This window comes from Cervus canadensis, chromosome 17 (genome assembly GCF_019320065.1).
Source record: "Cervus canadensis isolate Bull #8, Minnesota chromosome 17, ASM1932006v1, whole genome shotgun sequence".
Classification (NCBI taxonomy): domain Eukaryota; kingdom Metazoa; phylum Chordata; class Mammalia; order Artiodactyla; family Cervidae; genus Cervus; species Cervus canadensis.
The window spans coordinates 12,169,019-12,196,094 of NC_057402.1; the positions used below are offsets into that span (position 1 = coordinate 12,169,019).

Below are 27,076 nucleotides of genomic sequence, written 5' to 3' on the forward strand. Positions count from 1 at the left end.
TTTAAAAAGAAAAATAAAACGAAGACAGCACATAGGGTGGGGATGGGGAGGAAAGAGTGTATAAACCACTAATGCAATTCCAAGTGACACTGGCTCTGATTTCTGGCTCTACTCATGAACGCCCATCTGGAAAGGTCTTGTTTAATGGGGATGAAAAACTATTATTTTGAAAAAGAAAAATGCACAGTCAATTTTATTCACATATTTATAAAAAGATTTATACCAATCAGGCCTTTAACATGTAAAAAGTAAATCTACATTTGCAAAGTTAGATATATGAAAATACAAGGCAGACTGAATTATCAAAAAGAAAACATTTTATTTATATCACTAAATACAATTAGTTTCCCTGATTATAACCCATAATGAGTGTCACCTAAAATACAGGAAGCCTGTCCAGAGGTGTCCAACCCCAGCCTCTCTTTGTGTACATATATACACCGTGCCGCTGACCTCAGAAAAAGCAGAGCTGAGCTTGTTAAGTTATTTTTGTTTCAGAAACTCTTACCATTCAAAGGAAATCAGAGGAAAATTTGGGTAGCAGAGTACTTGTACCATAACTTAAAAAGTTCAATACTTGTAGTGATAAAATAATCTTGCACGCCCCTCTCAGGAATTTTAGGCAAGTGACCCTTCCGCAGATCCCAAGTCTGCAGAAAGATGACGGATCACTGAGTCAACCAGGCTCCGTTCATCTGCCACGTGGTTGGTCGTGGTGCATTTCTGGTGTGTAAGTCAACAGAACAATCATAACCCAGAGGTGAAGCAAAGCCTAAAGAAAGAAAAAACAACCTACGGATTAGCCAATAAATCAACCCTCCCCAAAGGCCCACCGAGCGTACTGAGTGTGTTGAGGGCAGGAGCCGCCTCTCATGTGCCTCTGTGTTCCTGCCGTTCCCGTGTCTGCGACCCTGCAGGCACTCAGCACATGTTGACTGGAGAAACGAGGAAGAAATGTAGTCAGGTGAGCTAATAAGTACAATAAAATGTGAAAAAGAGCAACGATATCAGCTACAGCACTTTCAGCTGAGAGGAGCAAAGTCGTGAACACATTCATAACATGCGCATGTACACATAACTAACCGATCAAGGGATTAAAATACAGAGGAGATGGCCTGATTAAAAGTGTTAGATATACATGACGTTGGTTGGAACGGGTCTCTGTTATAAGAGTTATGGTTGACATTTTGAGAGGGGGTTTAGCCATGATCTGGTGAAGAGGAGATGAAAATAATGTGTCAGGTTTCAGAGGCTGACTTAGGGTCCAGCATAGGACCTGCAGTGATAGATTTTCACTAACTCCCTCACGGTGGTGCTGACATGAGGAGGTTCCATCACAAAGCGCCTCGCACGCCAGATGTGCAACATTGCATCTGATGCTCATAGAGGGTGCCTGTGATCCTCATAATCTCCCCACCCAGATGTGGGCATATTCTGAATCCTTTCTGATGTTACTCAGTTTTTTTTCCTTTTGCTCTACTACCCGTCCCTCTCAAATTAAAAGCTTTTTATTTAAAGGAGTAACTCTTCCCTCTAGTGGATCACAGGGAGAAATTTCTAGGTGGGCTTTTATTTCTTCTCAAGAAAACTGCCTGTCTTAATTTAGTTCAACTGCTTTTAGATAACCCCACTCAGAACAGTTAGTAGGCTCACAGAAGATAAGAAATAGCAACCCAAACTATGACAAGCATTTTATTAGAGCTAAGAAATCTAAAAGAATATACATTAACTTTGAGATCCCTTTAGGAAATAAAGCAAAACATATGGAAATAAACTTTACTTCAAGATAAAAATGAAGTTAATTGTTCTGTATTGTATTTTTATAAAAGTGAAGTCAATTGTTTCGTATTGTATTTTTATCATTTGAGAGGCTTAGAAATACACGTAACTATTAAACTGCCCTACAGTTTTATTATAGGAAAAGCCTTTGAGCAATTTACTTTTCAGACATAATGAATGATTGACTTTACTTGCATACTTTAAGAAAAAAAGTTATCAGGGATGAATTCTATACTCTTTCAAAACTGACTGCTAAACATTTAGTCAAAAAGATGAGCGACTGAAAAAAACTAGTTAAAAATCAAATGCAGCACTGTTTCCTCAAACAAGTTTACTTACCATATATATAATCACAAAAACTCGTGCGATGGGGTATCTTCGGAGGAAAATCCCCAGACGGATGCTGTGCAAGGGGTGGGGGTGGAGAGAGAGGAGACAGTTACACTCAACACACGTGTTTCTGTGATAATGTCTCATGTTCTTTGTTTTTAAAACTTTACTCATTTAAACTGTGTGGCCACCATAAGAAAAAGATTAATTTTGTTTTATAGTAGACTGTTAAATGATTACTTGTAATAACCATATAAAATATCACAGTAGTGAGCAAATACTTTTATCGTTATTTGGCAATTGCTACACTTTTAGCACAAGCTACTTCTCTTCATTCTTTTTCCGATATGAATAGTCTAGATCTATTAATTTTTAATAAAACATTAAAAAATTATTTTTAAATTAATTATCCATCTATTTGGCTGTGCTGGATCTCTGTCGCCTTGTGCAGGCTTCCTCTGGTCGTGGCGAGTGGGGGCTAAGCTCTGTGGCACTGCGAGGGCTGCTCATCACAGTGGCTTCTCTCGCTGCGGAGCGCGGGCTGTGAGCACACGGGCTTCAGCAGCTGCACCATACGGGCTCGGCACCTGTGGCGCACAGGCTTAGCGGCTCTGCCGCATGTGGAATCTTTTTGGACCAGGGATCGAACCCTTGCCCTCTGCATTGGTAGATGGATTGCTATGCACTGTGCCACCAGGGAAGTGCTAGATCTATTTTGTTTACTACTTCTCTAGTTACAACTGTAGAAGGCAAACCTGGTCCCTTTAGCAATCATTTTTCTTTTAGGAACCAAAGGCAAGTGTGAACACATGAACAGGAAGAAAGAGTCTAGTTGGAATTAACCTCTACATAGCTAATCTGGGAGCTTCTGCACGGACACATACTTCTAAAAGGTTCAAAATCACAGAAATCCAGGTAAACACTTCAAGTAAGAGTGGGAAGCATTATGACGTTCAGATCTTACTACTCATGCCTTTTGGAACATTTCTTCCCTAAGACAAATACATGTACAAATACACCTTTCTTCCAACAACTTCTGCTTCTTTCATTATCCTTAGCACGATGCCTTGTATAGATATTCTCTAAAAATTAATATGTATGTTGAATTACTCAATAGTTGAAATAGATGTGCTCAATAATTTGGAGATAGTAACTATGGCACCCAAAGCCCATAGCTTCAGGAATTCAAATTAGTAAATCGTCCTCCTTATTTTTAACACCATAGCTCCATTCTGACACAAAAAGGTAAGAAAAGATTGCTCTATTGTGCAACGATTCATTTAAACTATGTTTAATTACAAAAACTAAAAGGCCAGAGAGTTTAGGTTATTTAGACACAAACCTTCTCAAGGTGATATACATACACTGGCAAAACATGTTCTTTATAAGGTGGATGACTGCTGGTATAAAAAGTTTTTCTTATAAATATACATAACATATATATATATAAATTACACTATTTATATAGTATATATTAAAATCAGTACTATTCATTTGTATATATAGCATCTTTTACTCTAATCATATGATAAGGGAGATAGAATGTTCAAATGGATGTATTCACATGACAGAGGCTTTCTCAATGAAATTTAATGAATTTCTAAATAGAGTTTACTATAGAAAGGAGAGAAATGGCCAGGGCTAATCACCTTCAATAAAATAGGCACTGGCAGACTTCTTAAAGAAATTTCATGACACTGAAATATCATGAAAGGAGTAAGGTAATCATCACTTTAATCATCAGCTTGGGAATTCCCCAGTAGCTCAGTGGTTAGGACTCCACGCTTCTACTGCAGGAGGTGTGGGTTCACTGGCATAGGAACTAATCCCACAAGCTAAGTGCCGTAGAAGTAAGTTAAGTAAGTAGGTAAATAAATGAATAATTATATCAGCTCTGCTGGACAGGACTCACTATGAAACCACTGGAAAATGTTATAAAAATACAGTCCATTGCTCATTGATACTGGCACGGCTTACCTAAATTGGTCAATTGAACTAGCAGCTTTGCGGACTTTCCCATACATTCCTGCCAGATTAGTTTCTGTGTCATTAAAAAGAACAGGAACGTTTCGCAGACGTGTGCCTGTTTAAATAAGAAAATAATTAATGTACAGACACTAAATCAATTTTCTAACAAAATTATAGTTGAACATACATTATATCGGGTTTCCCTGGTGATGCAGATGGCCAAGAATCTGCCTGCAATGCGGGAGACCCGGGTTCAGTCTCTGGTCGGGAAGATCCCTGGAGGAGGAAACGGCAACCCACTCCAGTATTCTTGCCTGGGAAATCCCACGGACAGAGGAGCCTGGTGGGCTACAGTCCATGGGGTCACAAAGAGTCATATATGCCTGAGCGACTAATACTTTCCCTTTCATACATTATATTACATGTGGAAGAAGTTCTTAAGGCCAACTTTTAAGCAATATAACCAAAGATGAAAACATTTTATAAAAGTTAAAATATTTAAACTTCCATACCCACAAAAGTAAAAATTTAAAAACCAAGAAAATTATTTTCCCATGAAATTATAAAAAATTAGAGTTTACCAATGTTGTCAAGAGGTAGCACTAATGGACATTTTCTTCCTGGGCCAGCAAAAATGAGGCTGCTCACTCTTTCTACAAAGCTGGTAACACCCAAATCTGTATCTCCAGCCCAGGCCACCCCCAACTCCAGACTCGTCCAAGTACCCGTTCCATCTCCATGTGGATGTCTGGTGGACACCTCTACCTAGCACGCCCCCAACCATCATCCTGACTTCCTGCCCTTGCTGCCAACCTTCTCCTCCTGCAGTTTTCCCCGTCTATGTACATAAATACTCCATCTTTCCGAACACTTTGACTTCTGTCTCTCAAACTCCACATCTGATCTGCCAGCAATTCTATCTGTTCCCTTCACATAAATCCTGACCCATGCCTACCGTCCCCACTCTGGTCTGAGTCACCAACCTCTCACATGGGTTAACACCATGGTCCCTCCCTGGTCTCCCTGCCTCAGAGCTTCGTTCTCTGCAGTCTGTTCTTGGCACAGCAGCCGGAGACATCTTGTTAACACAGATAGGCCAGCTCAGCCGCCCCTCTCCAGACCTTCTATGGCTTCCTATTTCATTCAGAGTGAAAGTTCTGCCACAGCCCTCAACAGCCTCCTCCCAAGGTCTGCCCCCTCACTCAGTCTACCCCAGCTGCCCTGCCCCCTGCACCGTGCCAGTTACACTGCTGCCTCAGGGCCTTTGCACCTGCTCTTCTTTCTGCCTGGAATACTTTTCTTGCAGATCTCTTCATAGTCTACCACCTTACTTCCTTTGAGACTTCAGTAAAATGCCACCTTTTCGATGAGGTCTTCCTTTATCACCCTATTTGAGTTATTAGCCCATCCTTACACCTGGCACCTTGTACATCTTTCCTGTTTAACTTCTGTCTTAGCATGCATCACCATCTCACATAACTTGTTCACTGTATGTCACCTCCCCGGTAGTCCCCCATGACACCAGAATGTAAGATCTACAGGACGGAGATTTCGGCCTCTTTTGCTGACTACTGTATTTCTGCAACAGCACCTGATACTGAGTAGGCACTTCGACTGAAGTTTATACTGAAATCTTCAACATTCTTCTTGATCATGTATTTTGAGAATCTACATACTTCTCTACTTAAATTATAGAGCATGGACATACTCATGTGACTGACTTTAATATTCACAGTTACGGTTTTTAAAGCAACTTTTACTTTAAGAGCCCCGAAAGCCCCGCTCAGGTGAGTTACTTGTCCTCGACAGCCTGTGAAGTGCCCTTGGACCTCCTTCTCCAGGTTCCAAACCAGTGAGGGATATTAATCAGCCCGCTGTCCAGTTCTCTAATGATCATATCCAACAGCATACAGACCAAGCCTCACATCAGGAGAAAAGTGGGTGTTCTGCTGGACAAAGCTTCTTTTTAAACAAAAATGTCTTTCTGTCACTCTTCAGATCATGTTCAAATTAGCAAGGTTGGAAATTAAAGCAATGAAATATTCCTTGGGGATTCCCCGCCGCCTGCCCCCCACCTTTTTTTTACCTTCTCCACTGTCAACGCCAGCCATGTTAATAGAAGACCCGTTACCACTGCTTCCGGCAGCAGAGTTTATCTGCTGCTCGAGGCGCTCCAGCTGGAAGACCAGAGAGTTCTTCTCTGTGCTGAGACTCTCCAGCATGGTCTGCTTCTGGATGAGAGTCTCAGTCAGCTGATGGAGTCGGTTTTCTAACTCAGACTGACTGCTGTTGCTTAAAGTTTTATTGGTAAGCTGAAAGGCAAGGTGTTCATAAAATTATTATAGCAAACAAAAGGCACAGAACACCACAGAGACCACATTACTACATTCCTGCAGGGAATCTGTGGCACTCAGCGATTTCTCAAAACTCCACAATTTTTTCACCATCTATAGAAGTGATTTTCTAACTTATTCAGGGGGTCAGGAAATCAGTTTGGTGGGTCACAGTCGCCACTTACAAAAACAACAATAGAACAGAGTAATACATAGAGGGCACAGCACGTAGGGTATTGTTTTGTGAAACTTCTGTTTTGGTTTTATATGCGTAAGTGCGTGTGAGTGGGAGGCACATGTTATTTTTTATGTTTTGCATTTTCAGCTGAAAAAAAAAGTCAGTAACTTTAATGAAAGACCTGTTAGTAAGAAGATTTATCACTGGATTTTTTCAGGAAACCACAATTATAATACTGGCAATCAGCAAAACCACCGATGAGGTTAGAAGATATGAAACTCTAGAGTAATTAATCGCTCCTTGGGTAACTGGTTACAATATACTTGTATAAGAAGCAAGCCGAAGAACAGAGCAAATGCAGAGTCAAATGGCATTAAGTGAAAATTCTGTATCAGGTTGAAAATAACATATTATGACTCCAAAAATAGGACTCAGGTGAAGATGTGGGAGGGGGGGTCTTAATGTGTCCTTAAAAAAACAGAGGTTTTACAATGATACCTTTTCCCCAAGTTGTGAATACTGTTTCATACCTGATTCCTGAGTTTTTGAATTTCATCTTCTCGATCTTTAATCCTGCTTTGCAACGTGTTCTTTGTTCGATACAGATCTTCTTCTATGTAGCGGAATTCCTACACAGTGAGGCACAAATGAACAAAAGCTAAACCAGTGCTTCCCATGTCATCTCCAGTACCTGGAACAGTGCCCGGCACAAAGCAAGCACTCCATCACTATGTGCTGCCTATATACTGAACAGATTTCAAGAGATACGATGAAAAGCTAACACTTCAGCATGATGTATCCATCTGTATATGATAGACCATCTAAGCACATATTTTTATTAGTCATATGTTTCCTTTTTTCTTGGGTAGATTATGTAGAGACAGAGCTGCTTGATCATATGATAAGTGAATGCCTATCATATTGGAAGAAAACCTGCCAAACTATTTTCTGAATGGTTTTCAAAATACCTGTACCATTTTGCATTCCCACAGGACGATGAGAGAGTTCCAGTTCTCCCACATCCTTTCCAACATTAGGTACTGCCAGTCTCTGTGAGGGTGGCTATTATGGGGGCGTGTAGCGCAATCACACTGTGGTTTCAATCTGCATTTCCCTGATGATTTTGAGCAGCTTTTCATGGGCTTATTTTTATTAGGCAGTATCCTGCAACTGTTTTGTTTCATCCTTGATGAAACAACGAGAGAGGGGGAAAAAAAGAAATACCTCCAAATTCACTAACAACTTCACCAAACTAGTCTGTACAATGGACACAGTCAGTAAGAGTCAGGTCAGAATTAAAGAGTAAAGCGATGATAGGGAAGAAAGAGTAAATCATTAACTAGGCACCTTCAGAAGCATCAGTTAACTGCAGACAACGCAAAGGGAGCTGAATGAAGACGCACACGTGATACGGACTCAACCTGCTCACTGCACAGGTTGAAAAAACTGTGCTAAGTGAGAAGAAGAAATGAGGATGGTATTTAGGTAGGGGAACTGCAATTTATAAGAAGGTTTGCTGGTTTCTTTTAAGCTCTAGGCTAGCACAAAATTTAAGGCTGAAAGTACTTAAATTACTTTAAGGACTATTTGATCCCAAGATTAAGTACTTCCCATCCAGAACATCTGATTACTAAATAAACAGCCTAGAGCTACATTCAGCTCCACTTTCCTCTGCTTAACTGCCTCATCTTAGACAAGGGCACTAGAAGTGGAGTGGTAAAACCATGGGTCATAATAAAATGAAAGTTATCTCACTAACCATCAAGAACATCAAATTCTTGCCTTTTAATATAGACTTAAGTAAATTAAAATGCAATTTCTGAAAGGACAGCTAATCCTGTAACTAAATTATCTAAGACGGTCTATGATGTACCCTACAGATTGTTCCTCAGTGAATTTTTCTCTTACTACTCAGGAAACAATCACTTTCATAATAAAAACAAACACATCTTTAAGAATAGAACCAGTTTCAGAAATGATAAATCCTAATGAAAAAATATTTAAAAAGAATATAAATAGGCAAAGCTAGAAATGTTATAAGTGATGCACTGAGAAATACACAAACAGCTTTCTCTTTTGCAAAATGAAAAGCACAGTGATTTCATTGTGAAGATGAAATAAGATAATGTATACTAAGTACCTATAATAATGATGTTACTCAGTAAATTATAAATGTTATGAATATTAAATATAGATTCTTATTGTGAAAATGTGGCTATAAACATGTTTAACTCTGCTAATACTGAAACTATCATATAAGTACATTAAAGTAATATAATTTGGCTTGGAGAGCAGACAACTGCTAATTGAATAATGAAATATAATTTTAAGCATGATTTGTAAAAACAGCCTGTGACAAGCATTTTTTTCTCAAACAGAAAGAGCAGTCTATAATGGCACTAATGTCATATTTCTATTTCTAGTAAATAAAATTTACTATTGCTTCTAGAAAGTAAAATGTGGTAAAATATGAAAATCAACTGATGTCATTAAGTGTCCTAACATACACACTCTGACAAGAAGATACAATAAAATATAGACAGCAGTAGAAAGAATTTTGGACTCTGGGACAAGAATCCTGGATTCTATTCTATAATTAGCTGTATATTAGGCAAGTCTCAAAGTCATTCTATGTCTCGAAATTTCATCTGTTAAAACAAACCAACAATGAGGAGGGTGGGGTAGTAATAAGGTCGGAGGGACCTCTGAGCTCAAGCGCTAAGCATTTCAGTAAGCTGCTTTACTAGAAATCACCTCATATGACTGCTGGTGAACAGCCTTCCTTGGGAATCCTCAATCAAAAATCCGTACCTGCTTCTGTCGGTCCAATTCTGCCTCTAGCTCTTGTTTAGCTGCTCTCTGCCCGGCTATTTGGTCTTGCAGATCCTGTAATTGTTCTCTTGCTGATTCTGCTTCACTCACCTGCTGAGCCTCAATATCCTAAAAAGATGAACCTTACATGTGAAAGCAATAATGAACTGTTCAGCTCAGTATTTACTGAGTGGTCATTATGTGCTGTGAACGGGGCTCCGCAGGCGCTGGAGGGATAAAGATGAACGAGACAGACACAGCCTAGAAGGAGCACATAAACTGACCCTTCATTATGTAACATGGCAAACGGTGAGAGAAATGAACAGGATGCTGCGGCAGAAACCATTCGGTTTAATGGGCATGAGCAGACTGCAGCTCACTGGGAGATTTCGCTCTCTGTTCAAAAGCTAACAATTTCAAGAGAAACAGAAATATAACATCAAGAAGGACTTCACTGCCTTAGTCCCCTAAAACTGTAGATTATAATTAGTTTTTGTACATGTGTGGGTATCAGAAATCAACAGACAGTAAAAATATAACTTTTTTCTCATATCACCTAAATCAGATGAATTCTCAAGAGGTGGGCAGTGTGGTTAAGGGTACAGACTCTGGCATGAGACAGACCAGGGTTCTAATCCTGGCTCTGCCACCTTACGAGTCACAGCAAGTTACTCTCCTTCTCCACACCTAGATTTCTTCAGACTGTAGAATGAGAATCCATCCTCTCCTTCAAGGGGTTAAAAGAGGGAAGAAATGAAAGGATCTATGTCGAGTGCTTAGTGCAGTGCCTGGCACATTAAGCGCCCAGCAAATGACAGCTACTACAATTACTACCAATGCTTCCATTTGCCAGACCTAATACTGTGGCCCTTATTATCAGCTTCATAAACTTCTTGAGAAAGGGTAGAGATGTGTCAATGTCATCAGTGATGCTGGGGTAGGGATGACATATTAAAACAAATCATGTTTTCCATCTCACCAAAAAGACATGGAATATATGAAAAATATATATGAAAATATCAGAAAGTTTAGCGTTTATTCAATTTCAAATTCACGGGACTGAAGTCTTTGGAATTCAAAATTATTTATAGAAAAAAAATCCTAAAATTTAAAGGATAATAAGAAAAAAACTCTGAAATAACAGCAGCTACTATTTACTGAGCCTGTTATGTGTTAGGAACAATGCAAGGCCCTTTACACGTAGGTTCCCTATAGAACCTTGCTCTCAACTTACAGAGGTGAAAACTACGGCTCAGTGAGAGGTGGTGATACTGCAAGGTAACAGATCTATTAAGCGCCAAAGCCGGAATACAGGATCTGCATCTAGATTGGACAGTCAAGCTTATACCCTAGACAAGCCAGCCCATTCTTACCACTTCCGCACTTTTCACTGTTGTTCATGTACATCTTAAAAAATCAATAATTTCCTAAGTTGATGCATGGATAAACATTCTTGGCAGATAGTTTTTTTCTTTTTTTTAAAAACAGAAGGCTCATTATCCCACACTTTATCTTTCTCATCCTCAGAGGCCCCTCCTATGTCAAAGACCCCTTGTTTAAGATAAATAAGTGGCCCAATTTTACCTTTAAATATATTAATTACACAAAACAATAAATTATAAGAAAATGCATGAAACTATAAAAGATCATCCCTAAGCCCATTCCAATATTAGAAAGCATCCTTGTTTTAGAAGTAAACCCAAATCTATTTGTTTTTAACCACTAGGATGTTAGATCCATAAAATAAACATTCTGTCTGGGTCCCTGTGTAACTCTAAGCCTAGAAGATGCATGGCACACGGCAAATACTTGGTATTTGTTGAACGAATGAGTCAGGTTACCTTTGTTTCTTATTCCTATAACTGTAAATCGATCAATGGCCAAGAAGCCTGCTGCTTTAGATCCACTTCTATCTGGTAACTAATATCCCCGCAGTTTCACACATTACTAATACCCTTCCCCCCAAATACAGACACATCTCAAACTACTAATACCCGGGGGTAAACGGCTATCTGTGAAGCTGCATCGTTGACGACTCTTACCTGTAACTCGGATCTCAGCTGATGTATCTGACCCATCAGCTTCTGTATTTCCTCCCTCTGCGTCTCCTTCTCGTGCCGAAGTTCCTCTAGTTCGACGCTGTTAGCTGTACTGCTATCTAGGCCTTCAAAACCAGATCCTTCCTTTAAGCTGTTAATCAGTTTTTCTTTAGACTGTCATAAAAAAAAAAAAAAAAGAATAAGCAAGGCAGAGATTAGCTTGTACACTGAATATCATCTACCACACATCAATTAAACCACAATGGGAATATTTAAATTATATTCTCCATCAAAGAAAGTCCACAGAATGTTAAATCCATAGGGGTAAAAATGAAACAGAGCCCTGCTGTATAGTGTTCTTGGACTGTAGTCCCCAGGACCATGTCACTGTTGAAAACTTATTAACAAGAGTATTCTCAAACTTTCTCTTCATTCTTTTTTATGCTTTTTTCCCTCCCATCATATTCCACTCAACGAATATTCATGGAGCACCTACGGTGGGTTTGGCACTATGTTAAGTGTCCTGTGTAATAAAAACAGTGTCTCTCATTCCAGATAGCACCCCCTGCCTTAACAGTAAAAGAAAAGTGGCAAATATCCAACAGAAGGCAGTAAACACAAGCTGAGAGAAGGCTGGATGGAGGAAGATTACTTGCAGAGTTCTGACCAGGAAAAACCACTTCTGGGGAAGAGTAGGCTTTACTCAAAAGATAGTTCTTGTACTGGTCCTGGAAAAAGGCTAAGATATTAAAAGGTGTACAGAAAACAGAGGACAAAGCATAAAAATCGAACAGCATGAGAGCCTGAATGTATTCTGAGTTACAGTCAGATAGCATGTTAGGACCAATTTTGGGGGGCCTTCAGATAACAGGCTAAAACCAATTGCCAGAAAGTGGATAAGGAAGTGCTATGACCGGAGAAGCGTTTGAGGAGGGTACATCTGGCGGTGCTTTAACCATAGTTCACAACTATGGTTGATGGGCCAGGTCTGGCCTGTGGCCTTTTCTTGCACAGCCCACTAAGCTAAGAATGGCTTTTACATTTTCATAGGATTGTAAAAAAGTAAAGACAAAGAACATGTGACAGAAACCACATTCAGCCCTCAAAATCTACAATATGTACTATTTCACCCTTTACAGAAAAAGTTTGTTGATGCCTAGCATAAGGATGAGTTGGAAGAAGAGATTCGAGGTGGGAAGACTAGTTGAAAATGTGCTGTAATCCAAGGCCAGTAACAGCAAGGACCATTGGTGTACCTTCACCTTAAATATTACTATTAACTCTCCTCCATCAAAAACAGTTTCTCCTTTTTATGTGGTAGAATTACAGGTGATGTCTGCAAGCTTTTCTGCATTTTTCAAATTTTCTATAATAAACACAATTAGATCTGTATCTCCATACCTCCATGTGGCTAACAAGCAGATCTCATTACTGAGCTTCAGACCTGCATTTCTGATGGCCTTCCTGATACTGTCACCTCAATGTCACATCAGCTTTGCAAACTCACCATAATTTATCATAATCTTCAACCCTAACCTGCTGTCTTTCCTGTTTTCCCTTTGATAGTACAGGGGAACACTCAAACCAGAAACCTGGAATCATCCTAGATGCCATCTTAGATGTCAACTTTCCACTCACCTCTTCATGGCTGCCATAGTTCTTACAGCCAAATCTGATCATGCTGCTCAAATTCTCTAATACCTCACCCCCTACCATGACCTACAATATAAAATAAAAATTCCTCTGCTTGGTATGCAAGGTTTTCCACAATCTGACATTGGCTGTCTTTGAGTCTTCCCTCCTGTCTCTTGATCTCTAATACTTGTTGCTCCAGCAACAGAGAACTAAGTGTAAACCCTTAAATATACTATGTTCCCTTGGGCCCCCTTTACTCTGACATAGGCTGTTCTATCTGAAATGTCTGCCCGATCACAAGTCCTCCTACGTGTCCTTCAAGTTCCTCTTTATACAGATCTTCAGTGATCCCTGACATCTCCAGACAGGTGTTAAGCGCTTCTTCCTTCAAGCTCCCACAGTGCTGCATCAATAATTTCATTATATCAATTGCCTCAGTGTTGTCCCACTAAATTGAATGCTCCCTTAAGAAAGAGGACACATCTTTTGAGCTCAGTATCCTTAACACCTATTATAGTGCAAGTGAATAGTTAGGTGCTCAATGAAGGACCTTTTAGATAAATTAACAAATTACATTGATGTAACACAAATAATTACATAGAAGAGTATGAAGGAGACAGATATGATATTTCATAGAGGCAGAAAAAAAGCTGCTCCTAGCCAATAGCAGGCAGGGGCTAAAGTCAAAATGACACTATGGTTTCAAGCTTCATTTTCTAGGAAGACAGCAATATTATTTACCAAAACAGGAGAATGAGGGGGAAGCTGATTTGGGGTTTGCAATACCATATCCCAAGAAGAGAAGCACAGCAGGCATTTAGAAACCAGGTAGGAAGTTAGGGTTGGAGCCAGGCTGAAGTCACATCAAGTGACAGAACCAAGAGTATCTGACAAAGCAAAGTAAGAAAGAATAACAGCAAAGAAAGAAAGAAAAACAAAAGAGGACAGAAGAAGAGCACCCAAGAGAAACAGCAGTAAAGAGAAGACAGAGCTGAGGCCGTTCAAGTAAAATTACAAGGCAACTTTCAAGAAGGTAGGAGGGTTCACAGGGTCAAAATATTCTACCAAAATCAAAGGGGATGGAAACTAATAAGAGGACAGAAAATATTTAGGTCATTAAAGACTTTTGAGAAGACAATTTCAGAAATGTAGTGGGGACAGAAATTACATGAAGGAGTTAAAATTAATAGTTCTAAAATGGAGGAGACAGAACACTAATCCTGACAAAGTGAAAGTCACTCAGTTGTGTCCGACTCTTTGTGACCCCATGGACTATACAAATACAGTCCATGGAATTCTCCAGGCCAGAATACTGGAATGGGTAGCTATTCCCTTCTCCAGGGGATGTTCCCAACCAAGGGATTGAACCCAGGTCTCCCACATTGCAGGCAGATTCTACACCAGCTGAGCCACCAGGGAAGCCCAAGAATACTGGAGTGGGTAGCCTATCCCTTCTCCAGTGGATCTTCCCGACCCAGGAATCAAACCGGGGTCTCCTGCATTATAGGTGAATTCTTTACCAGCTGAGCCATCAGGGAAGCCCTAATTCTGACAAGTTTGGCATTAAATGAAAGGAGGACAGAGAAATGGATCAAAGTGATCAAAAGGGCCAAAAGCAATGTTTCTTCCACCACAGGTAAGGGTTTCAAGATCTGGTCTTTGTTCTTCCACTAAGTAACCACATGCTCTTGAGCAAGAGGAGCCAGAAGAAGGCAGCAGAGCCAAAGACACAGAGGAAGACACAGGACAGACTTAATGGAGAATGGGCTTAAATGAGGTGGAAGGAACCAACGTAGAGGCAAAAAATTATCCAAGGCGGGTAAAAAATGAAAGGACATGTCTTCCCTCTGATACGAAAGGCAAAGGAAAGAGAAGTTGAAAGCCACATTAGATGACTACAGTCTTGAATTAATTAAAGCGAAGGTGGAAAGTTGGGAGAGGAGATCTGAGAGCGGGAGGAGGCCTAGGCCAGTCACTCTGAAAAATTCAAAAGAGAATCAACAGGGGAGAATAGAACAACTCTTAAAGACAAACACTGATATTATCATGGTGATTAAGGTGACAGGTTAAAGACCTGAACTAGGTAGTGGAAGGATGAATTTTTTTCTTAAAAGGAAAAAAAGTGGTGGAAACAGGAAACATTTCATCTTTTTTATAATATTTCTAAGAAGAACAAGATACTGAAGTAAGCCAACCCAGTCAAAAGGGACGAAGCACCTCACAGATCTACAAAGAGCTTCCGGGAGTCTCTCAGTCAACTGAGACATGCATCTCAGGCTTACCTGGAGTATTCGAGTAGCTTTTTGTTTGTAGTCAGCTAATTCTTGCTTAGAGGAGTCCAAGTTGGACTTCAGCACTTTGACTTGCTGCTGTAGCTCATCCACTCGCTTCTTCTCATCTGAGTGTTTTCTTTCTGCCAGCGTAACTGCTTCTGCCAAATTCTGACGTTCCACTTCCATTTTATTAAGGCGTGTAGCAAACTCACTCTGTGGTAAATTTTTATATCATACTTATTATCATTTTGCTTTGAGAGCGTTTACAACCATCCATTTAGATATCTCATGGGATTTATTAGCTCAGCCCATAAAACAGGGAGGTAAAAAAAAAAAAGTTCTTCATTTGTTAGGAAGTGAGGCACCGGAACTCTAGGGTTGTGGTTCCCAAACATGGCAACGCATCAAAATCAATGAGGAAGTCTGTTAAAAATACAGCCAAAAAAAAAAAAATACAGCCAACCAAGGCCTTCCCTGGGCTCAACTGAATTGAAATTTCTAAGACTGGGCTTGGAAATCTGTTTTTTAATCAGTTTCTCAGGTGAATCTGATCACTTGGATACCAGGTCTGATCTGATACTAACTGATTAATGAATAAAGGTCTACAGAAAACTAGAAAGTCTACTAGAAAACAAATGGAAGACACAGCTACACAGCTACATCTTCTCTAATATCATGGCTAACGTTTTTTCCTTTATTTCAAACTATCTACTCAACTATTCAATGTAATTCTTTTTAGCATAAGAAACTTTAAAAGCACACTCTAAAGAATACAAGGTCTGTTCCTTACTAGCCTAAATTTAGTTCTGAGAATTATTTATATTTTATCCTTATTTTCAAAAGCTGTGTGTGTTAATCCCTCAGTCGTGTCCGACTCTTTGTAACCCCATGGACTATAGCCCGCCAGGTTCCTCTGTCCATGGGATTCTCCAGGCAAAAATACTGGAGTGGGTTGCCATTTCCTTCTCCAGGGGATCTTCCCAACACAGGGATCAAACCTTGGTCTCCTGCATTGCAGGCAAATTCTTTACTGTCTGAGTCAGAGCTGAAAAATCACTAAACTAGATGCAAAAATTCACTTAAGAGTATAATTCTAAATAAATATGATATACAATTTTCTCTTACAATAACAGAATCAGATTAACTTGGAATCAGCAAAAGCTTAAATAAAAAGAATAAATGAGATTCCTCAAATTAGCTTTTAATCAAATAATGGTAATGCTTGTTGCACAATCAAATTGAATTAAAAGATGTATGCATCTAATGAATACTAAGTAGTGTTTTACATTTTCAACATATAAAAGTAAATACATTTAGCAAGGATCAAGATAAATATCCAAATACTTAGTTTTTGTCACAGAAACAAAATTTTCTGAAATACACTAAAGAATTTTATTACATGTGCTATGAATGATATGAAGTGATTCCTCCTCATTCAAATAATAAAATAGCCATGGGACTTCTCTGGTGGTCCATCAGCTAAGACTCTACACTCCCAATACAGGGGGCCCAGGTTCGATCCCCAGTCATGGAACTAGATCCCACATGCCACATCTAAAGATCTCACATGTCACAACTAAGACCCAGTGCAGCCAAATAAATAAGTAAATAAAAATAAGTATTAAAAAAGAAAACAGTGCCCCGCTGTCCCCATTCTAACCTGCATCTGTTTGTAGCTCTCCTGCTCTCTCTTCAGAGTGGCATCCGCTTCATGCAGTCTCTCCTGAAGAGTTTGCAGAGCTTGATTCTGCAGGCTACTACCCTCACTGTGATCCTGTATTATTCTAAAGGAAAATATATCACTTGAAATAACTTATTTCCATGTACACAAGCGAAAAGGTAGAATAATTTTTAGAGCATCAGCAAATTAGCACACATAAAAAGATGGTTTTGACTAAAGCATTCTTTGAGAAGTCTTCTTCCCTTTCATTGGACTGTAATCTATATTTTTAGGCATCCAAATACAAGCACATACCACATGTTATTGTATATCAAAAGATTAATGACACTGCTCCTCAAATATTTTTAAATTCAGAATCTGCTAACAGTGCATCTCAAGATTCAAATAATACATCCATTTTTAATCACACACATTTCCAGCATTAACCAAGAGCTACATTTTCCCCTGTTGCAAATTTCCAAAGTGAAAATTTCACAAGATGGTATGACTACCATGTTTATCATTATGTGCACTGATAAATATTCCAGCTCATTTTTTCATTATTAATAGAATTAGCTACCGTGATTTTTCACTCTGCAAGGCTTCCAGCGCTTCTGTGCGGGTATTCAGCAGCTGGTCAGCCTCCTGGAGTCTCACTTTCAATACAGCCAGCTGGGAATCCTTCGCAGCCACTGCTTCAGTCAGGTCATCGACTTGGGCTCGAAGCTCTCGAGTTATTCGATCAGTCTTTGAATGGTCAACATTCCACTTCTCGACTCTTGCTCTTGCTTTGTTTAATTCTATTAAAAAAAAAAAAAAAAGAAACGAAACGAAACGAAAAGAAAGAAGGAAATGTCTCCATATAAGCAAATATGTCTTTCTCACAGCACACACAGACTCTCCTTTAAATCCCTTTAGTACCTATTGCCAAAATTAGGAGCTTACAAATATATTTGAATTTTTTGCTCCAAGAGGGATCTCCATTTTTCAAGGCCAATACTCATACCTTATATTACAGCTGGTTGGAAAGGGGCATGAAGTTAGCTGATTTTCTAGAAACTTTTTTTTTGTAAAGCATTTGGAAGCCAAAACAGTAGACAGTAGAGAACTCACAAGACTATAACAGTCGGTGGATTTGGGGAGTTCTGCTACAGATGTGAAAGAATGCAAATCCAAATCAAGGGTGGACAATGTATGCCCCAGTAGGATCAAAAGAAACAAAAAATCCGGAGATAAACACTGGAGAGGAATCTGTTTCTTTCCATTACTGTGGCAAAAAAAAAAAAAAAAAAAATGTGCTTTGAACCTAGAAAATTGGTGGGGCAGAAAGAGCAATGCAATATAGATCTCCATACCCTATACACCATCTGTAATTGTAAGCCTGACAGCAAAAAATCACTTTGTTTTAAATACAGAAGCAAACTGTACAGGGTCTCTGGGAAATATTTCTACGCCTAAATTAGTCTGGGAAAGAGTGAAGCTTCTGAAGTCAGTTTAACAAGTCTTAATACATCTTCCTATTCACGGTTTCTAAAGGATGACCAAACAAACCAGTGGTCTGTTTCAGGTGGATAACAAGTAGCATTTCCAAATCTGGGCTGCTATTTCCATGAAAATACTATTCTACAAGTCTCATCCAGAATATTTCTAACAGTTTAAATACAACCAAGTTTTTAGTATATTTTTTGAAATGCTACATTCCTAACCCTGTATAATTTAGATAAGGCTCTACCTTCTTGAGTTTCCTTGGACCTTTGAAGTAATGAGGCCATTTCTTGATTTAAATTCTGAACTTCATTCCTCAACAACTGGTTCTCCAGGCGAAGGTTAGACAGTTCATGTGATTTGCCATCATCATTAGGCACTGGGTTGGGATCAGTACAGGCAGCATTTGATAATACATTTTCCTTTGAAGAATCTTCGTGGGCTTCATGGCCAGAATCTGAATCATGAGAGGCTGCTGCAAGAAAGCAAATACATCTTTGTAACATTGGAACACTCCTTACATATGCATTCCTAGCTTACTGTGGTAGAACATCTTCTGGTTCAAGTTAACTGCTACACTAAAACACCATAAAAAATCAACTTAAATTATTAAAGAGACTTCCCTCGGACGAAATTCCATTCTCACACATAGAGTCTCTAGATTTCTAAGGACCCTCAAAGTCTGGATACAATGAATGGTGATAAAGAACAGACAGAAGAATATAGTTCTGGGAAAGGGAAAAGCAGAGATCATTTATGTACTGGGGTTTAGGTAAAAATGGTTTTGGTCTCCTTTTTGTCTATGAATCATTTTTGGAAACAAGAATGAAGTTTCAACACTGAAAAATAATGGAAAGGCATAAAAGAAGAGCTGTGGGTTACAAGGCAGTGAGCTATAACAGGTCAGGACAATCTGTTATACACCAAACTGGAATCTATATCGCCTTACCCAAAGATATACTCGTTAATTCAGATACTCAATGCTTTGGATTTATCTTGTTTCTAATTTGTTACTAAATATGATGCAAATACAATTTTCACGTGCTCCCCCAAAATTAAGTATGTACTAAAAAATGAACCATATCTAAATGAAAAATTTTCTCAACATCTTTAGTGATCAAGGACATGCAAATTAAAACCACAACAAGAACCTGCTAGATGGCTAAAATTAAAAAGACAATACAAAATGGTGGTGAAGATATGGACCAACTGGAACTCACAGACTGACTGTTGGGGAAAATGGGAAAAGTTCTCACAGCTTCTTATTAAATTAAACATGTACCTACCACCTGAACCAGTAATTCCACTCCTGAGTATTTATTGAAGAGAAATGAAAGCATTTTCCCACAAAGAGAAGTAAAAAAATGTTCACAGCCACCTTTATTAACAAAAACCAAAAACTAGAAACTACCGCAATGTCCAAAAAAGAGTGGATAAATTGTGGTATATGCATACTACAGTAAAATACCACAAAATAAAAAAAATATTAATATATTCAATAACATAAGTGAATCTCACTAATATGTTCAATAAAAGAAGTCAGGTAAGAAAGTATTCACACTGTATGATCTCACTTTTTGCTAGCAAACATATGAAATTTCAGAACAGGTAAAACTAATCTAAGGTGAAAGAAATGGTAACAGTGGGTACTTGCAGGATGGGTGGGGAGATTAACTAGAAAAGGACATGAGGCACTCTCTGCAGCAAAGGAAATGTTCTTTATCACATATAGGGTATAGCCGTTTGTATTAATACAACTAAGATTTGCACATTCCAGTATATGTAAAAATGATGAGACAAAGGAAACTTGAATACTGACTAGATATTAGATGATACCAAGGAATTATTGGGGCTTCCCTGGTAGCTAAGATGATAAAGAATCCACCTGTAATGCAGGAGACCTGGGTTCTATCCCTGGGTCAGGAAGATCCCCTGGAGAAGAGAATGGCTACCCACTCCAGTATTCTTGCCTGGAGTATTCCATGGACAGAGGAGCCTGGTGGGCTACAGTTCATGGGGTTGCAAAGAATCAGACACTACTGAGCAACTAACACACATACAAGGAATTATTACATTTTTATGGTGATAATGGTGTGAATGTTTTTAAAACTTATATTGAGTTAATAAAATATTTATAGAAGAAATGATATGAGATCTGTGATTTACTTCAAAATAATTCTGTGGTGGGTAGAGGTAAAGAAAGAGATTGAAAATGAGAGGGTATAAATTAAACCAGAATGGTTACAGGCTATTGATTATCATCGCTGGATAAATGGTTGTATGGGGGTGGAGGGAAATGACCAATCTTTACTTTGATAAATTTGAAATCTCCAAAATAAAGATATTTTTAATGAATAAAAAATGAGAGAGTTTTAAAAATTACTTTCAATTTTATAAGATTTTAAAAGGAAATAAAGTATATATCCAAGCCTATAAGATATTATCTAAAGTAGTATTTAGAAGGACATTTATAGCCTTAAATATTTACATTAAAAATGAAACAAAGGAATTAATAAGTTATGCACCCATCATAACAATTAAACAGCAAAATAAACCTAAAAAAGCAGAAATTAATAATAAAGACCAGAAATTAACAAAATAGAAAAGAAACATACTAGAGAGGCTTGACGTGATCAAAAACAATTTCCTGAGAGAAACACTATAAACTACATTGTCAATAAATTTTTAAATGTACATGATGCTGAAACCCATCAAACTGTACACTTTAAAAATGTGTTATTTATTGTATATCAGTTATACTTCATTAGCACTGTTTAAAAAAATAAGCATTTAGCACAGTGCCAGATATTGGTATTCTTCAGGTAGTATTTATGATCAAGCTTTGATTTCTGCAAGGTTACTATAAATGATTAGTGTCTGTGTTAAAATTTTAGCTGTGACCACATTATTTTCCTAAAATTAAATAAACATAATCCTCCACAAAGTATATGAAATAGACAAATTCTTAGGGGAAAATAATGTAACTTACCAAAAACAGATTTAAAAAGAAATGGAAAATCACTTGAATCAATAATTGAATCTTTCACTAAGAACACCCCAGACCCTAATGGTTTCACTAGTGAGTTTCAGCAAACATTTGCTTTAAGTTAAGTTTGGTTTTAGGTTTAAATAAAATAAATCAACTGATTTGTATACCATGTATCAGTATTAAGGAAAAAGATCCTGATATCTCAATACTTATAGGAAAACTGCTAAAATTCAACATAAAAACTCAAACTAGAAATACAGAGAGACATCCTTAACCTGATAAAAAGTACCTAAGAAAAACCTAACACAAACTGAAACAGTCAAAGCATTCTTTTTAAGACAAGGAACAAGACACACAATTGGTTTTCAAGTACTCATCAATGTAACAAGGCAAGAAAAAGATTTTTTAAAAAGATAAAACGGTTAAGCAGAAAACAGTCATTATCCACAGATGATATTATTGTGTTGCTGAAAATTTAAATGAATGTACAGAAAAATATGAAGCCTAAGAGGTGTCTAGGTTGTTGTGTATGTGTGCATGCATGTGTGCATATTTACATAAACCGATATATAGCAACCAACAGAAAGTAAAAAATTTTAAAGCATACTATTTATAAGAGTTTCAAAAAAATATAAACTACTCAGGAATAAAACTAACAAAAAGTATGCAAGACCTTTATGGAAGAAACAAAACCTTAATCAAAGACATCTAAAAAATAATTATACCATGTTAGTAAGTTAGAAGATTCTACATTGTAAAAATGCTGATTCTTACCAAACTATCTACATAGAAGCAATGGACTCTCAATAAAAAGACCACAGAATTTCTGTGGCACTTGGCAAGTTGTAAGACGCATATGGAAGTACAGAAGTCCCAAGAATAGCCTATATCAAGAACTTCTATTCACCGAGACATAGAAAGAGGAAAAACATACGATAAAACTGGAGGAGAAGAAAGAACTGTCGTATACCTTCATATATAAAGAGTATCTATGAAGCAATAAGAAAAAAGACAATGCTTCCACAATACTCTGACAGTATCTCAACTGCTGCATTTACTACACTACATGTAGATTATCTGTGTACATGTGTCTCATCTAATAAACTATAACCCATTCAATTCTGTATCCTGGCCCATTAGAGTCTCAATAAGCATTTGTAAAATTAATCAAAAAATAGTTGAGAAGAAATTTAGGACTGCTTGTACTTAAACCAACTGCCAGTGCATGTGTCTGTCTTGAAAGCCCAAAACCCATCTCTTTACCACTTTTTTGTCTTGAAATACAAGAAAATTTTGTTCACTAAGAGCCAAGACTGTGTGGTGGTGGTTTAGGCACAAAGTTGTATCCAACTCTTGCGACCCCATGGACTGCAGACTGCCAGGCTCCTCGGTCCATGGGATTCTCCAGGCAAGAATACTGGAGTGGGTTGCCATTTCCTTCTCCAAGAGATCTTCCCGACCCAGGAATCAAACCCAGATTTCCTGCATTGCAGGCAGGTTCTTTACCAACTGAGCTACAAGGGAAGCCCAAGACTGTGTAAGAGGCTTTAACATTTAAGAACACAAGAAGCTACCATGAATTATCAGCTCCATAAAGAATCCCTACAAGAATTTATCATGTTCATTGTTGTTTTAAAATGTCTTCTAGGTATACAAATTAGCCAAATCATCATGTAAATATCATTTTTGCAAGTGAGAAGGTGTACATTTTGAGGTAATTTCATAGCAGATGAAACAACTGAAAACCAGAATTCTAAGTTTTTAGTTGACTACTAGGTTAATGCCTTCAACTCTCCAACTTGGATCAAAGTTCTGTTTCTTATGCTTTACTTTCAGGGAAGGCAGGGGGAAAAACACACCAAAACCCTCATAATCCAGAATGTAAATGAAGTACAGCCTCCTGTCATTTTTATAACACAAATGACAAAGAGAAATGAATTGGAGACATTTCCAAATCCAAAATTAAGTTTTCTTCCAGATTTCAAAATTTTCTGGGTCAAGTTACCCACAGACAACATTCAGAAGTCCCTACTATAACCGTACATTGACTAACAGTGTTCCATGCTGTCTCCCGTGTTCATGCCACACATTTCAGAGAGCCTGCCCTTCTACCAACAGGGGGGTAACAAGTGTCTCCCCTGTCATCCTCCCAGATGATGACAAATGCCACCAGAACATCTTAGGCTATAATAACACATCCAGTTTGGTTAACTCTAAAACAAACAGAGGCCTAATTAACTACCGTGGCTTTGGCTCCCAGAAGGATTTTCTTCAACAGTTTTGACGGTGGGTACACTGGTGTTCACAGAACTGACGCTGGTTGTCCGAGAACTCTGCAAGACAGGGGTTTTGGCCCTTTCTTTTTTGATCTCCACTTTCCCGGTAGGCTCCTTCTGGGAACTATTAAGAAAATCGAACAGCAGCTCATCATCAGGTTCTGACTTTTTCCTTCGAACAAATTGGGATGAAGGCCTAGGAGCAGATGCATTTTCAACAGGATGGGAGGTCTCACCCAAAGTCCTAGATCCTACTTTTACATTTGCAGTCCCAGCTAAGATGGTGGCTTTTTGATTTCTAATGTTATCAGCTGCTGAGGAAATGTAAGTAGTTTTAGATCCCGTCTGGTAAGTCAAGTCCGTATTTTGCTGGTGAAGTTCAGAATAGTCAGTATTTTTGCTATAAATGATGTTGCTGGTGTTCTCTTTTCTACTGAGAGCTGTTGCAGCCCCTTGATCAACTCTGTTCAAAAGATCTTCTGCCTTTCCAGCTAGATCAGCAAACCAGGACATGATGGGAGCAGAATAATCCTGTTGGTGAACCTGTAAAAAGGACGTAAAAGGATCAGTGCGGCTGAGCATCTGAGCACAGTGGTTAAGACCAGCCTCTGGAGTCAAGAACGTCCTGGGTTGGAAAGCCTAACCTGCTTCTTACTACGTAACTTTGAGCAAACTATTTAACTGAAACACTTCACCTAGAAAATGAGGGAGATAAGTGTACTTATACTATTGGCTGGTTTTCAGATGAAACAATACACTAAAAAACATTTTGAAAATGCCGAGCGCATAGTAGGCACTCATTTTAGTAGTTGTTGTTACCATAATTACAACTACCACTACTACCATCATTCCTATTTCAACAATGTGTAAATCTTAATGTAAAAAAGCCACTGAATGTCAAATAATATGGCAAAATTCCAGGACAACGAAATAAAAATAATTTTCTGAAGTTTGCTGTAAAGTGCTAAAACTTGAAGAAACTTCTGATTAATACAAAAGCTACTTCAATGTTAAATTACAACACTATCATGGATAATTTAAGTGTGCATATACACATTTAAAACACACCTCCAATAACTTGGATTTTCTGTACCTACCATATGCACATTAGGCTAAGTTCCAAATAAAACAAGATGATTGCATAGCCATTCATTTTGATATATATACTTGGGTACTTATCCAGTGCCGCAATCAATCAAAATAATGAAATAACTAGTTTCCATGACATAGGAGAGTAGTATATAACAAAAGTCAACAACCACCTCTTGAATGTGCACACTGTTTCTTTCGCCTGAGGTGCTGGCATTCTTTCACAATTAACTCTTTCGTTCTTGGTCTTCACCCAAATGTCACCTGCTTCAAAACCAGCTCTTTCTTCCCATCTAAATTAGGTTCTATCATTGTCTGTACACACACCATTCTCTTCCCTAACAGCCCTTCATGTTTTATATGTATTTCCCCCTCTACCTCTCCCTCTTGGGGAAGGAGAAGAAGAGAGTGGGTAGATAAAGGCCTTGTCTTTTGCTCACCAGTGAATTCTCGGCATACCGTAGGCACCATAAATACTGCTGAATGGCATTAATTTTTGTTAGATGCCCTGCAAACATTATCTTTAGCACACATAACTTTCATAACCACATTCTGTGTTAAGTAGCAATATCCTCCTCCCCCCCTTTTTTCCCCCACAAAAAAAAGGGGGGGGAGGGGAAGATAAAGATTCCAGAGTTTAGACAGCAGCTCAGACAGGCAAATCTAAGTCAGCCAAACCCACTTTTAACCCCTGCCTTCTCAATCTAGCCTCCCAGCACCTGAATAACCTCAAGAAGAAACTCACCCCCTAAACCTGTTCCTTACAAAACGGGATGATTATATGCCCATGTATTTCACAGAGTTTATGTAAATCAAATGAAAATGGAAGGGACATGCTCCCGAACATATAAAACTCCCTATAAAGTATATATTATTCCCAAGTAAACACTGGTGGTAACTAGGGGGCAAATAATCTCTCCTAATAAGGCGATCAAAACATACTTAATAAGTTCTTACATCTTGCCTCCCATTTTAAAGTTTTAAAGGACTCTTAAACAAAAGCCTGTGCCTTAGGACTGAGTACCCAATTAAATGTTAAGACGGGCCCTGGGCAGTTCCTCCATGGACAAGAGAAAAACTCTAGGAGACTTCCGAGGTGGAATTCTGAAGTCATTCTGCCCAGAAAATAAAATGGCCCACACCGAGGTGAAGAAACAGGGCGAGAGGGCGTGGAACGGGGACCGGTCGGCCGACGGCGGGGTCAGGGCCTGCTCGCCCGCCAGGTGTCAACACAGAGGAAGGGAGGCTGGGGGTCAGCTGGTCGGTCCCCTTGAGTCTGTTGTCGGAACCCCCAACTTTGCTTCCCACCCACTTCGTTGAGCCTCCGGAGGGGGAAGACAGGCCAAACCAGGCTGAGGTCGCGGAGGCAGGAAAGGGAGGGGCACCAAGCAACGTCCGCGGAGATCCAGGGGGGCTCCCCTTCCCTCTTCTCGAACCCCTAGCTGGACGGAGAGACCAGGGTCTCAGTCAAGGGGCTGCCGCCCCCGCCTCTAAGGCCGTTAACGCCCCAAAGGAACCCATCGGGCCGTAGGGCCCCCGCGGCCGCCTCACCTGAGGGCTCTGCAGCGGCTGCACCGCAGCCTGATCACCCTCCCGGGCCGCCCCTCCTCAGCAGCGGGCCGGGAGAGGGCTCAGGTTGAGTAGACCCGGTCCCCGACCTGCCACGGCCCAGCTACTCTTCCGGGAGACGTGGAAGAGCAGCGAGGACCCCAAAACAGAGTGCCTTCCGAGCTGCCTGAGCGGCCAGGAACCTAGAGCAGCCACCTGGAGGCGACTCAGGCGGCAGCGCCGCCGTCTGCAGGGTCCTCGCGCCTGGCCACGCCCTTTCTCCGCCTGTGGCGAGAAAGGAAAGGGGCAGGGCCTGCGTGCGTGTGACGTTGCTAGCCTCCCTGGGAACACGGCCCGCACGCGGCCGACACAACATTGGAGGCCACGCCCATAAGGGGGCGGTCCCTTCTGCGGGCCTCTTTGATGGCAGGGGCGGTCCTCCTCCGCCTGGAAGGAGTTAAGAGGACTGAGACGCCGGTGTCTGCTGCCGTTTACTTTTACCGGTTCTTCCTCAGTCCGCCTAGATTTACGAAAGACAGTGTTGAGACCTGCGGCAGGAGGTGGGAGTAAAGAAAATATCTCTGTTTTTAGGCAGCTTACTTTCTAGTGGCAGAGACTTATTAGGTAAACCAGCCGATGGATAAGACAGTTTCAGAGCTTTATCAGAGCTGTAAAGACAGGAT

At 39.4% G+C, this 27,076-nt stretch overlaps 1 protein-coding gene across 2 annotated transcripts; it reads right to left on the bottom strand.

The window, feature by feature from the left end:
* Positions 1–299: 299 nt before the first annotated feature.
* On the bottom strand, positions 300–26,645 carry GOLGA5 (golgin A5). Of its 2 annotated transcripts, none has more exons than XM_043490178.1 (13): positions 26,397–26,645; positions 23,723–24,299; positions 18,739–18,966; positions 17,587–17,806; positions 17,007–17,130; positions 15,356–15,559; positions 11,442–11,612; positions 9,400–9,528; positions 7,119–7,217; positions 6,164–6,389; positions 4,087–4,192; positions 2,119–2,182; positions 300–772 (listed from the first exon to the last, which is right to left on the bottom strand). In XM_043490178.1, the coding sequence occupies exons 2-13, from the start codon at positions 24,267–24,269 to the stop codon at positions 692–694; spliced, it is 2,199 nt and encodes a 732-aa protein (XP_043346113.1). In that variant the 5' UTR covers positions 24,270–24,299; positions 26,397–26,645; the 3' UTR covers positions 300–691. The 2 variants fall into 2 exon arrangements, with proteins under 2 accessions (XP_043346113.1, XP_043346114.1); XM_043490179.1 differs by having other exon boundaries at positions 18,739–18,963; positions 26,397–26,643.
* Between the last annotated feature and the right edge of the window lie 431 nt (positions 26,646–27,076).